This window comes from Notothenia rossii, assembly GCF_949606895.1.
Source record: "Notothenia rossii genome assembly, chromosome: 12".
NCBI classification, from domain to species: domain Eukaryota; kingdom Metazoa; phylum Chordata; class Actinopteri; order Perciformes; family Nototheniidae; genus Notothenia; species Notothenia rossii.
The window spans coordinates 503,120-518,473 of NC_136911.1; the positions used below are offsets into that span (position 1 = coordinate 503,120).

General features: G+C 43.9%; 2 protein-coding genes across 3 annotated transcripts; both read left to right on the plus strand.

Moving 5' to 3' along the window:
- The first annotated feature begins 2,807 nt into the window (after positions 1-2,807).
- LOC307026367 (uncharacterized protein) lies at positions 2,808-3,597 on the plus strand. The gene is made up of 3 exons (XM_079661709.1): positions 2,808-3,092; positions 3,164-3,268; positions 3,429-3,597. Exons 1-3 carry the CDS (start codon positions 2,934-2,936, stop codon positions 3,525-3,527), a joined length of 363 nt encoding a protein of 120 aa, XP_079517835.1. The 5' UTR covers positions 2,808-2,933; the 3' UTR covers positions 3,528-3,597.
- A 2,335-nt stretch (positions 3,598-5,932) lies between these two features.
- hccsb (holocytochrome c synthase b) lies at positions 5,933-12,029 on the plus strand. 2 transcript variants are annotated; one of them, XM_079661105.1, is made up of 8 exons: positions 5,933-6,020; positions 7,520-7,629; positions 8,095-8,142; positions 8,513-8,643; positions 8,724-8,872; positions 9,019-9,138; positions 9,573-9,659; positions 10,609-12,029. In XM_079661105.1, exons 2-8 carry the CDS (start codon positions 7,521-7,523, stop codon positions 10,805-10,807), a joined length of 843 nt encoding a protein of 280 aa, XP_079517231.1. In that variant the 5' UTR covers positions 5,933-6,020; position 7,520; the 3' UTR covers positions 10,808-12,029. The 2 variants fall into 2 exon arrangements, with proteins under 2 accessions (XP_079517231.1, XP_079517232.1); XM_079661106.1 differs by having other exon boundaries at positions 5,941-6,020; positions 7,517-7,629.
- Positions 12,030-15,354: the final 3,325 nt, after the last annotated feature.

Below are 15,354 nucleotides of genomic sequence, written 5' to 3' on the forward strand. Positions count from 1 at the left end.
GCCTTCCTTCCTTTGATTCTCTCTGAACTGCCTGGTCTTTTTAATGTTTAATGTCAACCATTTGTGCAGATAGCATGAAGTAGAAAAGATCGCCGATGCTAGCGTTAGCGTTAGCATTTCTCCCCCGGGCTTAAATGGTTTATTATAGAATGATCACACCGGTGACAGTACTCTTCAAAGGGTTCACGAAATATGACTACTACTCTTACTGTTTAACATTTTGGGTTAATTGATGTTACTTCATATTAAGGCTGATAAAAATGACAAGGCTGTAATGCTAACTAACATGCTAGCTACTAGCTAGGTAGCTAACTTGATCCAGCCACTCCTGGTCCTTTCATCAGACGGGAAGCGAAAGAACGAGCAAGACCCATTGCTGGTATGATAACAACCTGGTACTAAGCACACAGGCATCTTGTTAAAGTTATCTTATCTTAGCCGGCGCCATATAGATAGATTATATCTATCTATATGGCGCTGATCTTAGCTATCTCTTAGTGGAGGAAAACAATTGTGACATCACTTACGCGACTCTGAGATTTGTAGTAGGGATGTCCCGATCACCTTTTTTTGCTCCAGATCCGATTCCGATCATTTGATTTTGACAATTTGCCGATACCGATATTTCCCGATCCGATCTTTATGAAATGCATTAAGAGAAAAAAAAAGAAAAAAAGCATTCAAGTTGTCCCTTAAGGTTATTTTTTTATTTAAATTGGATATTCTATCCAACATGGATATAGCTTCTTTTTTTCACAGCAGCATTGGATCAGTTCAGTTGTGCAGCATTGGATCAATATCAAAATAAAGCTTTCAGTACTCGTTAGCTTACTGCTACAATTAGACACTGCGCCCACTCTGTTTCCAGATTTGAGAGAAATAAGCAGGTCTATGAAAACAAGCCCCAAAGAAGCAACACATACATGATGTTCTGTAATTTGAAACCAAAACTAAGGCCTCAGGATGACTTTAGGACTTGAACATGGTCATTTTTGTTTTTTAATATTGAATACAACATTTAAAAAAAAGTATTAATAAAAAAAAAAAAATCCTGATCCCCAATTTTTTTCTCCCGAACTTCTGAAAATCACGTGATCGGCTCCGATCCCCGATCACGTGATCGGATCGGGACATCGCAGCTCCGTGATCACCTGAAGCTCAGCCGCTGTAACGGACAGGTGAGCGGAGCAAAACACGCGTTTCAAGTTAGACCAAACTCACGTAGCTATTTGATCTCCTCAGGACAAACAAAGAGTTTGTTTAGTGTCTCTGGGTTATTCCAGGGCTTCGGTTGAAACAGGATTTCTCCTGAGGTTTGGATCATGCCAGTTTTATATTTAAATGTGTCTGTGAGGGCATCTCTTTGAGAATATGGGCGCAGAGGTTCACTTTAATTACTGAGGGTTCCAGGGGAGCTAAAATAAAATGAAGATGCCCACAAAGCAGCCAGACTGCAGCAGACCGAGCGGCACAAATCAAAAGTTTATATGAATACTGTTTTTAAAAAGGCTGATGTGTGATGAGGGAAACTCTGCAGCTCTCAGACGCTGAGCCTCTTTCAGCTCAGAGTCTGGTTCAAAGACTACACCTTTCCTCTTTATTTGAATTAAATCACTCTCATTAACAACATGTTTTTGAACGCACTCTGACAACTCACCTGCACACACACACACACACACACACACACACACACACACACACACACACACACACACACACACACACACACACACACACACACACACACACACACACACACACACACACACACACACACACACACACACACACACACACACATTAAACATTTCATATTAATAACGTAAATTACATGTTTTCATCCACTATTTGTACATCGAACATGTTTTGCAGTGGGATGTGTGCAGCTATTTATGCAGCAGTGGTTATAGCAGCCACACACACACACACACACACACACACACACACACACACACACACACACACACACACACACACACACACACACACACACACACACACACACACACACACACACACACACACACACAAACAGTAATTGTCGTCTTTAAGGGTCTTTTTATAGAAGTTTTTCAAACACACTGCAGCCACATGTATTATTTGTTACTCTGAATACGTTTAACAGACACACATTTCAGTTTCCAGGAAACATACAGTATGACTATGAGCTGAAGCACACACAAAACTACTGCGTTATATATATATATAAATATATATATATATATATAATGTCAGTCGATTAAATAATTAATCGCGATTAATCGCATGATGTCCATAGTTAATAGCAAATTAAATCGCACATTGTTTGTTCTAAATGTACCTTAGACTCGAATATTTTTCAATTTTTCAAGTTTTGAATACTCTTATCAACATATGAGTGGACAAATATGCTTTATGCAAACGTTTGTTTATTATCATTTGAACAATGACCTATATTCTCCTGAATATTAAACACAACAACCTCTCTCTCTCTCTCTCTCTCTCTCTCTCTCTCTCTCTCTCTCTCTCTCTCTCTCTCTCTCTCTAAACACTTGATTTCTCCTATTTCTTCAAAGTATATTCGAGGCACATTCCTTGTATGTGTAAACTTAATTGTGATACTGATTCGGAACAGGTGGAGGACCATAAGACCAACGAGAGCTTTGGGACGGCCAAGATGCTGCTCACAGACGAGGAGTATGTCTTCTTTAGCACGACCTTCAGCCCGATCAGGAACCTGACCAAGCACCTCCAGATCGCCTGGTCGGAGATGCAGTTGAGCGGGACAGCTAGCTTCAGGAGCTTGAGGAGCGCCTCTTTAAGTGGAATGACACTAATGTGATCTGCTCACTTTTACCTCACCTAAACTTTGCATTCTGCTCTCGTGTCTTTTCTGCCTGTGTCTGCTTCAGGCCAGAGACAGACATGAGGAGGACTCCCAGGAGCGGCAGAGCATGGCACGTTTAATGTGCCATGACACGGCTACCGTGGACAAATACTACGCCATGGACCTCAACATGGAGCAGGCACGGAAAGGTCGTCTCCTCTTTGAACAGGCACAGGAGGAGACCAGGACCAGGTCAAGGACTCGGAGGACTCGGCCTCAGTCTGAGGTCATTTAAAGAGTCATGTATAATTACTCATGTGTAGTCCAGTGTATAGATTCTCTTTTACGATCCAACAGGAGGGAGACGAGGGGGGAGAGAAGGGAGATGAAGAGGAGGAAGAGGAGGATGAGAGTGGGACCAAGAGGAAGAAGGTGACCAGGAGCAGGGCTGTATTGACCAAGGTAGTCAAAATGTCACAATTCAAAAAAATATAGTAAAATATAGCATTAAAGATTTAGATTTTCTTTGAGATCAAAAACTGTTAAAATAGCTCAATATGAAAATGTATGAATCCCAACGTGACAAGTTCATTACAAACTGCTTTATGTTTTGTGCCAACAGAGAAGGTGCAGGGTGCGGTCAGCCCCCACAAACTCTCCAACCGCTGCAGAGTCAGGCAGGGGATACCAAGAATCAACAATCAACAAAGAAAACATTTGATTGAATGTTCTCCGTTTGTATATATATGTTTATATGTTCCAAATGTTTTTTGTTTAAATAAATGTTTTAAATTCTTCGAAGTATTATTCTGGTCATTTCTTTATAGTTCTGCTAAGTCATGAGTCAAGAGGTCTTCCATCGTCCAAAAGCTCCCTTCCTGACCCGGCACAGTTTCAGCAGGCACATGTTTGTCAAAGGCTGCAACACAATAACACAATAACACAATAACACAATAACACAATAACACAATAACACAATAATAAAATAATGTAATTTGATTGTAACCACAATGTCATGTTTTTTCTGTGCAGCAAATTCCTGGGTAGCTGTCTTGTTCAAAGTCTGCACCATCTGAAGGGGATAGTTTGGATGTTTTTAATTTAAAAAAAAACTGGTATTACACAATTTTGGGGACTGATTGGAAAGTGGGGCGCAGTGTGTTGGAGGGGCCTGTGGTGGAGTGACACACAGTCAGTGTGAACACAGGGCCAGTCTGCACCTTTATCGTGACGAAGGACACAATGTTTTAGAAGAGTCTCTTGATTGGAGCTTGCAAATCTGCAAAGTCTGCACTGCGTGTGATCCAGCCCTGAAACACAAGAGAAACATAGAGGACATTCAGTTCAGCTAGCACGCGCAGAGATATCATTTTTGAAACTTTCAATTCGTTAGTTTTCATCCTTTCATTATATACTTAGTAGGACTTTACAAAAAAACGATTTAAAACTCAGTTGTTTTGTTTGTTTGTTTAGTCAGTTTGTTGAACATGTCAGAAACAGTTAATTAGGTTCATTTTTTAATTGATTCAGTTTATCATCGTAACAGATCAAAACGTTCGGATTCATTTTACAATAAATCCATAAAAGGTATTCTTCTACGAACAAAAACAAAACAATTAATACATTTAAACAAACCACTAATAGTATATTCACTACGTTATTGAAAATGAACATTCACTTTAAATAATAACACCGGTATAATAAACGGAGCCCTCTCTCTCCCCCTCTCTCTCTCTCTGTCTCTCTCTCTCTGTCTCTCTCTCTCTCTCTCTCTGTCTCTGTCTCTGTCTCTCTCGCTCTCTCTCTCTGGCCCTTCCTACATCCAGGACATGGTTAAACCATACACCCCAGCACGTGCACTCCGCTCTGCATCAGCCAAACAGCTCGCTGCACCCGCACTGCGAGGGGGACCCAAGTTCCCATCAGCAGAAACACGTGGGTTTGCTATCCTGGCTCCAAAATGGTGGAATGAGCTCCCCATTGAAATCAGGACAGCAGAAAGCTTACACATCTTCTTCAGACTGAAAACTCATCTCTTTGGACTCCACTTCCAGAGATAGAATTACTAACAAAGCACTTATATACTAATAAAGGACTGGCTTATCTAAAGCCAGTTGAGTAGCACTTGAAATGTTTGGCTCTATGAAACCTGATGTACTTATATGATTCTGTTTTCTTCAAGGTTGTATTTTGTTGGTCGAACGCACTTATTGTAAGTCGCTTTGGATAAAAGCCTCAGCTAAATGTAATGTAATGAAATGTAATGTAAGTTGCCCCATCTTGGTGAATTGAACCACATAAAGGATGCAGGAGGAAGGTGTTGAATTATGTGAGTTTGTGCCATCATGTTTCCTGGAACAGACTGAGGTCTAAAAGGTCAGAAAACGTGCAGAAATGAAATGAAAAGTGTAAAAATAAGAGTTTCTGCGCCCTCTGGTGGATAGACACTGCACTGCAGGACACTGTGTTTTGTAACTACAGTATGATATGAATTTAATGGTGTTTCAATAGAAAAGACGTTGCAAAACATATGTATATTCACTTGTATGGAGAAAGGAGAGTCTAGATGTTCCCACATGTGGAATAAGATCTGTTTTACTCACGGTTGACGACCTGTTGGCCTCCGGTGGTGTAGATAATGTCAACGCCGTATAGATAGGGCTCTGGATAATGTGTTAAAAATAATACACTTTTGACACATGAATCAAAGAAAACAGGCCTTTTCAACAGTCAAAACCAATCAAACAAAAGAGGGAAAAGTCAAATAAAATGGTAATGAACTTAAATGGTGTTTATTTCTTTCGATTTATAGGTGTTTGTAACTTTAAAATACATGTAACGGTAATTTAACGGTTAAAAACGGTGCCTCTAGGCTCCGTACAGTCGTCACAATCACAAATACTGGCTCTAACTCTCTATACTGTCTGTAAGGCTTTCCAGAAACTTGAGCAGAGCCTACCATGTTTTATTGTTAAAATAAAACAGAATTATAGAGAAAGATTCGTGTGTTTTTGAGGGCTTTCTTATGTTTTCCTGCCAATGTACTGGTTCCAGGCCACTAGGTGGCGGTAATGCACTTACTGGTCGGTTGCCATAGAAGAAGAAGCGATGCTGATGATGACGTATGAGGCTTACGCAAGGAGTACGTAACGCACGTTGTGCAACACTCGTCCTGCACGTTGACATTGTGACAGTCCTCTCTGCACTCTCTCAGGTAAACCGCTTATTACTCTGTCTTTATTAACATTATAACTCTTAATTATAGATAATAACATTCAAGTGAAGCTAGTGCAGACTTCCTGTTGAGTTGTGTTGTGTTCAAAGTACGTTAGAGGAGAGAAACAAGCTAATGTTAGCTTAGCTGCTAGGAGACCTGCTAACCTTTATTACTGTTTCTAACCTTACTTCCATTCGTTTTGATGCTAACACTCAGTCAGGTGTTAACGGGTTTATTGGTCATGTACACAGCTACAGCGTAGAAGAGCAGGTTCCTCAGACAAGGCAATATAAGTATATATAAGACATAAAACAAATACACCTAAAAACTACAATAAAAACACCTAAAAACGACTTGAAAACACCTAAAAACTACAATAAAAACACCTAAAAACTACAATAAAAACACCTAAAAACGACTTGAAAACACCTGCAAACAACAACACAAACAGCTGTGGTGGCATCATTAGCTCTGATGCTAACCCACCCTGAGGTTAACCCAGGATATGTTCCAGTTAGAGGATCACATGTCAGCGTATTGTTAATATGTAATGCGTGATCCGTCATGTGTTATAACTAACAGTGTCTTCATCTGGATTGATCTGTAATGCTCTGATGCTCTCAAAGCTCTGCTGTGTTAGAACACCACGGAGCTGCTGCTGTCATTGATCTGCCCTTCAAACCCTGTGCTCAGAAAACATGACAGCTATTACAGTTACTGTGCTGTCTGTCTGCTGAGGGACTAACAGAGAAGATAAAGGAGAGGAGAAGAGAAGGAGAGAAGGAGAGCAGGAGAGGAGGAGAGGAGGAGGAGAGGAGGAGGAGAGGAGAGAAGGAGAGCAGGAGAGGAGGAGGAGAGGAGGAGGAGAGGAGAGAAGGAGAGGAGGAGAGGAGGAGAAGAGAAGGAGAGAAGGAGAGGAGGAGGAGAGGAGGAGTGGAGGAGTGGAGGAGAGGAGGAGGAGAGGAGGAGAGAAGGAGTGGAGGAGAGAAGGAGTGGAGGAGTGAAGGAGTGAAGGGGAGAAGGAGAGAAGGAGAGAAGGAGTGAAGGAGTGGAGGAGAGAAGGAGAGGAGGAGGAGGAGGAGAGGAGGAGTGGAGGAATGGAGGAATGGAGGAGTGGAGGAGAGGACGCATCAGTAGACCCTCCTGGAGGTGTGTGTGTGTGTGTGTGTGTGTGTGTGTGTGTGTGTGTGTGTGTGTGTGTGTGTGTGTGTGTGTGTGTGTGTGTGTGTGTGTGTGTGTGTGTGTGTGTGTGTGTGTGTGTGTGTGTGTGTGTGTGTGTGTGTGTGTGTGTGTGTGTGTGTGTGTGTGTGTGTGTGTGTGTGTGTGTGTGTGTGTGTGTGTGTGTGTGTGTGTGTGTGTGTGTGTGTGTGTGTGTGTGTGTGTGTGTGTGTGTGTGTGTGTGATGCTCTCCTGGTATAACTCCCTCCCTCCCTAAACACAGCCTCTGTGAAGAGTCTCTGAGTGCTAACCCTGTGTTGCTCTCTGATTGACAGCAGGATGGGAGCCTCTCTCTCTTCAGGCTCTGCTCCCACGGTCTGGGCGGAGGCCATGGCTTCTGCCGCCCCCCCGCCTGGATGCCCCATGCACCAGGAAGCCCCTCCTAAAGGTGAATTACACACTGCCATATCAGGTTCAATCAACAACTTTATTAATCCTGCAAGGGGCAGTTGGTGAGGAGCAGCTTGTGAACCCAGGAAGGCAGCTCACCTGGATGTGGAGCACCTCCACCGTCCATACTTTATAGAATCACAAGAAATAAGTAATAATGAAGAATTGAAAAGTCTGAGAGCAGAGGGGATGAATGATTTTGAAAAGTGATTTGTCTTAAGAGCAGATAGATAATATCTACACCTGGATGTTAACAGGTTAAATGAGTCGTAGTAGAACATGACCTACATAACAACGCTAACAATAAAAACACGCTCAGTGTCTAGAAACCAGTAACTCAATCTGTCTGATACTTTCGTTCATCCTCTGTGTGTTGATTTGGAAACTAGTAACTGCTATGAAATGATGCTTTGTTTGACCTAACCCTGTACAACGGTGTTAACACTTAGCCTCTGTCCCTCAGTGCCCCCCCCCGCAGAGTGCCCCATGCACCAGGCCCCTCCTGCTGAAGGTAAGCTGAGTTTCTGAGAATAAACACAACGAATGGATTTCATCTGAAGGAACACTCTCCCTCCTGCAACGCCTCCATGCATATTCAATTATATCTGACTTCAATCTGAGGAAGTTTGTGAGAAATGGAAAGCGTGTCTTAGCCCCTTCTTTTGTCTGTTTGAATCTTTTATTTAATGATCTCTACTGTCAATGCTTTATATTGAAAAGGTTCTTGTGGTTATTGATGTTGCTTTGTCTAGAAAAAGTAAAAAGACAGTAAAGCGATTGAACTACGTGTGAGCATGTACCCTGAAGTTGAAATGTGATCTCTCTGCAGGGCCTCTCAGTCTGAAGGGGTTTCTAATTCAAACCCTTCTCCCTCTCTGCAGCGTCCCCCCCTCCAGAGTGTCCGATGCATAAAGCAGACCCAGGACCAGCTCACCAGGAGAGAGCCTATGAGTTTGTGGCGTGTCCCATGAAGGGATCGGAGGAGAAGAGCGACATCGACCCCTCCAACATGGTACCTGAGAGCAAGAGGATTACATCAGGGTCTCTCCCCCTCTGTAGCCCCATATTCAATTCAAAGTGTCTCCCCTGCAGATGCCCCCCCCGAACCAGACCCCCGCCCCGGACCAGCCCTTCGACCTGGACCGGATCAGAGAGGAGTCGACCATCCCTCGCCACGAGTCTGGGAACAAGTGGGTGTACCCGTCAGAGCAGATGTTCTGGAACGCCATGCTGCGCAAAGGGTGCGTTCAATCATCCAGACCACCTTCAGACCTCTAGCAATACCCTCATCTCTAGTTTGACCTGGCAGCATGCCTGAAACATGACTGCTTGAATGCTACTCCTGTAATACACAACTTCCTCCTGTAATACCCACTGTGTCCTGCAGGTGGCGCTGGCGTGAAGACGACCTCGGAGCTCAGGATATGACGAACATCATCAAGATCCACAACACCAACAACGAGCAGGCCTGGCAGGAGATCCTCAAGTGGGAGGCCATGCACGCTGGGTGAGGACACTGAGCAACATACACCTGTACTCTATCTGTGAAGTACTGAAGAGTACACGATACATCTGTACTCTGAAGCACCTGGGGAGTACTGCAGAGTACACGATACACCTGTACTCTGAAGCACCTGGGGAGTACTGCAGAGAACATACACCTGTACTCTATCTGTGAAGTACTGAAGAGTACACGATACACCTGTACTCTGAAGCATCTGGGGAGTACTGCAGAGTACACGATACACCTGTACTCTGAAGCACCTGGGGAGTACTGCAGAGTACACGATACACCTGTACTCTATCTGTGAAGTACTGCAGAGTACACGATACACCTGTACTCTGAAGTATCTGGGGAGTACTGCAGAGAACATACACCTGTACTCTATCTGTGAAGTATCCGAAGTACTTCAGAGTATCTAACGCTCTTGTGTTCCTCAGGGAGTGTCCGTGCGGTCCCACTCTGAAGAGATTTGGAGGGAAAGCCAAAGACTTTTCCCCCAGAGCTCGAATGCGCAGCTGGATGGGGTGAGAAGCTTTTATTCATCGACTTTAAGTGAGAAATACAGCTTTCATTGATCAGACACGAGTTTCAGATCCTGTGCTACGAGTCACACATATTACAACCTGTTTCTCTACTCGGATGTAGCTTCCACTCATTTAAGGCGCATTTCCACTGCAGGGCCTCGCTCGGCTTAGTACGGTATGGTTAGGCCTCGTTAGGCCTGGCTCACTTTATGCTGCGTTTCCATTACAGTTTAGGAACTGGGGCAGTAACTATAGTAACGCAGTGTAGGCGGAGCCGTGACGTCATCTTCAATGAGAAACACAAAACCAACATCAGCCGTTAGCTGTTAGCCCTCAGAGCTCACAGCTCCTCATATCTGCTCAGAAACTAGACAGAAGTTAAACAAGTCCAAACCACAGACTGTCTGTGTCATGGAGAACACAGTCGCTGCTTTGTTTATGTCTGTAGGTGTTGTTGTGAGTGTGGACGGTCGTTAGCTTAGCCGATCTCCATTCAGACAACACATTTTAAAGGTGTTTCTCCTGCCGTCTGTCTGCAGACTGGTCAAAGCATTAATTCATGGTTCTTACTAAGCGGTATCAGTATGTTGTGACTTCGGCATCATTTAGAAACGTGTATTACAATTAAATCACGATCAAATATATTCATCTTGTTGTAGTTGCCAGCGATTCTGGAGAGCCAGCAAACTGTGAAAAAGTACCCGCGAGCCAGAACTACCTCAAGTGGACACGCAACCAAAAACGGGCCGGGCACAGCACACTTAAACCGCGCTCCGCACTGTAGGGGAAATGCGCCATTAGTAACACAAAAGAGGGCTGACTGTCGTTATGGAGGAATCTGACTAAGATACACGTCCACCAGTTTCTCCAGTTTGTATCCCAAACATGTCCTCTTTAATACTCCCGTTATTAACTTCCTCCTCTTCCTCCTCTTCCTCCTCCTCATCAGATACGAGCTCCCGTTCGACCGTCACGATTGGATCATTGATCGCTGTGGGCGGGAGGTTCGTTACATTATTGATTACTACGACGGAGAGATCAACAGGGAGAATTATCGCTTCTCCACTCTGGACGTCCGCCCAGCCGTCGACTCTTTAGGAGCCGTGTGGGACCGCATGAAGGTCACCTGGTGGCGCTGGTCCTCCTAAAGAGACACCTGGAGGACACACCTGACGTCCTGAAGGAGACACCTGGACACCTGGAGGAGACCTCAGGAAATATTACGTCTCCTTTATGACATCTAAAGAAGACATCTGGAAGTCCTGAAGGAGACGTCCTGTGTCCTAAAGGTGACACCTGGACACATGGACGTCTTAAGGAGACGTTATGTGTCCTGAAGGAGACGTCCAGGTGTCCTTAAGGAGACTTCATGTGTCCTAAAGGAGTCAGGAACAGGAAATGGCCTAAGACAGTTTTGTCTCAGCATCATATCTTCTCTGAGAGTGTTTTGGGTTTTGTTGAATATTCTGTTCATCATGTCTTTCTTAGCTGATGTTCCTTAGACTGTTGTAGCTTCATCTCATCCGGCAGCTGTGAATCCATCAAGAGATCCAAACTAGAGACGTCTGTGAATCCATCAAGAGATCCAAACTAGAGACGTCTTTGAATCCATCAAGAGATCCAAACTAGAGACGTCTTTGAATCCATCAAGAGATCCAAACTAGAGACGTCTGTGAATCCATCAAGAGATCCAAACTAGAGACGTCTTTGAATCCATCAAGAGATCCAAACTAGAGACGTCTTTGAATCATCATCAGTCCAGCTCTAGAGAGGGTCAGACCCAGAACCTCTTACGGTTCATGGTAATAACTCTGATCATGTGCAAAGGATCCAGAGTGACCTGAGGTCAGTGTGCTGGCTTCAGGAGGGCGTGTGCACGGTTTATAGGCAGAAAGGAAATGTAATATTCATAATGATGTTATATAATAACCTGAGACTAAGGGTTTGAGCTGAAGGCCTTCACACACGGGATGCTCTCACGCTGTGGAGAGCAGAGAGAGGTCGAGTCCTCTCCACTCGCTCAGACCTGGACTTCCCCTCTCATGCCTCTAAACCCTGCACACGCTCACATCATGCCGGTCAGTGTGGTTTCCCTGAAGGATGCATACTGTGAAGTTATATTTGTGTACAGGACCAGGATGATAGGATATAGGGTTAACTCTGTAACCGAGTTAGAATCAGCACCTTTCATAAACTAGTAGCTCCGGAGTCAAGAGCCTTTGTTTGGATCTGCGCCATCAGCATTTAGTCTTTCTTTTGTATTTATTATCTGATGAACGAGTGTTTCCCTGTGAGCAGACTCCTTTCTTCTTGTATGTTAAACATTTTACTGGCTCTCAACTGAATTTAAATAAAGCTGCTCGTTTTCTGCTTCTGAGTAAACTTGATGTGTTAATGTGTGATCCTGCAGCTGAACACTAGAGGGAGCTGTCTCCCTATAATCTCCACCCCAACTGCAGGGAGACAGAACCACACAAGAACATTTAGAGTGAGGCCCCTCTCCGTGTGAGGCCCCTCTCCGTGAGAGGCCCCTCTCCGTGTGAGGCCCCTCTCCGTGAGAGGCCCCTCTCCGTGTGAGGCCCCTCTCACGCCTGCAGGAACACAGCCAGTGCACATCGATTCTCTTTTGAAAATGATCCTTAAAGCCAGTTCCACCATCAGCAGTTCTTCAGGTGTACTTTGCTGCTGTGGTGCAAAAAAAGCCCACGTGCTTCTATCTCCCAATGCATGTCAATGTTCTGTAAACCCCTTCTGAATACAGCATTTCACATCTACCAGAAAGACTTCCAGCTCCTTTCAGCTCCTCTACATAAAGTAACGTATATACGTCTGTTGTGTTTCCAGCTCTTAAAGACTCTGCTGTTACCTGGCAACTGGAAACAGCAGCTCCCGTGAAGCTGCAGAGCGTCTTCACCTGAACTCTAGCTGAGAGAAAGTAAATGAGCGGTGATCGTTATGTCGGCTGCTCTCATCCATGCAGGCGTGTTTCCTGACGGAGACACGTTGCTGAAGGACTGATGATTCTGACTCATTATTAACTTGAAGGTTTCTCTTTCTCTACATCTGGAAAGGGCCTCTTTAACCCTCATGTTTCCACTGGGCTTCCAGTCGAGCAGCTTTAGGGTGGATTATTATTATGATAAGTTGACAAAGTGTTTTATCAAAAAGCAGATTCTCTTTTCAGTATTCATCCTTTATAACGTGGACACACTGCAGCGATTCTCACGGAGGAACACTGCGAGACTCCAGGAACATCAGCAGGACCAGAGATGGTCCAGTTCATTTGATGCACCTTTAAGGTGAGGTTTTGTGTGCACAGAGACACGTGCACAGTGCAGGAAGCGTGTGCACGTGTCTCTGCAAGCATCGCTAATTCAGCTTCATTGTGAGTGTGCAAAGAAAGCTGAATAAAACCACTTTATTTCACACACTTCAATCTGAAATGCAGAATAACTGAGAGAGAGAGAGAGAGAGAGAGCGCGCGCAGTGTTATGGAGATCAGCTCGGAGAGATATGATAAATATCAGACTCAGAGCCGGGGGCTGTTTGGACATCTGCTGTGAAGCTATGTGGCACATGGGAAATCAACATGCACACATATCAGGACACACACACACACACACACACACACACACACACACACACACACACACACACACACACACACACACACACACACACACACACACACATTATTTAAAGGAGACGTCCACTCAGAGAGAGATGCCACGTTTCCTCCACAGATGGCCGAACCAATGAGACGTCACGCTGAGAGTCATGTGTCCTAAATGTCAGCCGCCGGACCCCATCAGGATGAAAGACATGTTTACCTCCAACACACACACGCACACGCACACGCACAAGCACACGCTTGCATTGCAGCAGCTACATGTTGCTCCATGCACCTTCTGAGGCTAAAGGGGTGTGTGTGTGTGTGTGTGTGTGTGTGTGTGTGTGTGTGTGTGTGTGTGTGTGTGTGTGTGTGTGTGTGTGTGTGTGTGTGTGTGTGTGTGTGTGTGTGTGTGTGTGTGTGTGTGTGTGTGTGTGTGTGTGTCTTTTTCTTACTCAATATCAAGCCACATGAATTGTTTTTACTTCTTTATTTTAATTGAATAATGTAGGACTTTTGTTGCCGTCAGTTATGGGGAGAGTAGGGGCTCAGAAAACTGAAATCTGTATTGTTTCATCGTTTTTTCCTTCTAATTTTGTATTCTTTTCTAAACCACACTGTTATTTACTCAACAACAACACATCATTATCCTTGTGTTTATTTATTTGTTTGATTAATAAACACAAGTTGGAGTCCGTCAGGACCGAGGGTCGGAGCAGCTCATAGTAGTTGCTTTAGAGAATTTTATACCCGGAAGTAAGTATTCTCTCCGCTTCGCTTGACAAACCCCGTGATAGTCCTCAAGCTCTGTGATTGGATGTTTGAGTGTGCGCCGAGGGTTACGCCGAGCGTCGAACAACACTTTGAAATGGGATGGAACCACGGCAGACTGTCCAAAACTGGATTTGAACGGGTCCACATTTCAAGTGCTACTCAAGTGGCTTTAGATAAGCCAGTCCTTTATTAGTATAGAAGTGCTTTGTTAGTAATTATATCACTCGAAGTGGAGTCGAAAGAGATAAGATATACTTTATTGATCCCAAGTTGGAAACATTTGCGTTACATCAGCATGTGTAACAGTTGTAAATATGCAGTGGTGTTTATTTGTAAATCATTTAGTATAATCACACAAATTCTGTGTTTTATATTTAATAATTCAGTGTTTTTTATTTATTGAATGTTCAATACCTGAAAATGTCGGAGATGAAAAACCTGGGTTGCAGGTTCCTCAACAAGACATCTATCAATATGTGTGAATACCTCCACCATTAAACTGTCATATTCTGCACATTTCTTATACTATCTACATACATCTTATAAGAGTATAATACACATGTATAATATCAGTTAAAATAAGTGCTTCAACATACTTAACATAGCAGGAAAGCAATATATTAGTACTTTGTCAGGCTTAATACAAAAAAAAAGATCCCTTTGAAGTGTCACCTGTCACTCTGAAATCTGAAAATATTTTAAAGTTGTAGAGGTAGGTAAGCATAGAGGAGCCCTGGAGTGTTAATAGGGGATTAAAAGGGTCATCTTGGCTAGTTTATTTTTTTTTAAATATCAAAAATATAAAAATCATATCTCCCCCTTTCTTTTTTCCTTCCTCCACCCCTGCTCCAGCCCTGCTCGCTATCCCTCTCTCTCTCTCTCTCTCTCTCTCTCTCTCTCTCTCTCTCTCTCTCTCTCTCTCACACACACGCCCCCTCACACACCTCCCTCCCACTCTCTCTCTTGAGTCCGCCCTTCAAGGCTCTTGGAGCGGATAAAGAGAGGTGTATTTACTGGTATGTTTCCCTGGATGATGTAAATAGACTAAGTGCCATTTTTAGGGGACTTTACGGAGCTCACGAGGCCGCCCTTTGAGGCACTTGGAGCGGGGAAAGAGAGGTGTATTTACAGGTGTGTTTCCTTGGAAGATGTAAATAGTCTAAATCCCATGTTAGGGGGACATTACGGAGCTCATGAGGCCGCCCTTTGAAGCTTGTAGATCGGACAAAGAGAGTTGTATTTACTGGTGTTGATCCCTGGATGATGTACATAGTCTAAGTGTCATGTTAGGGGGACATTAAGGATCTCAGG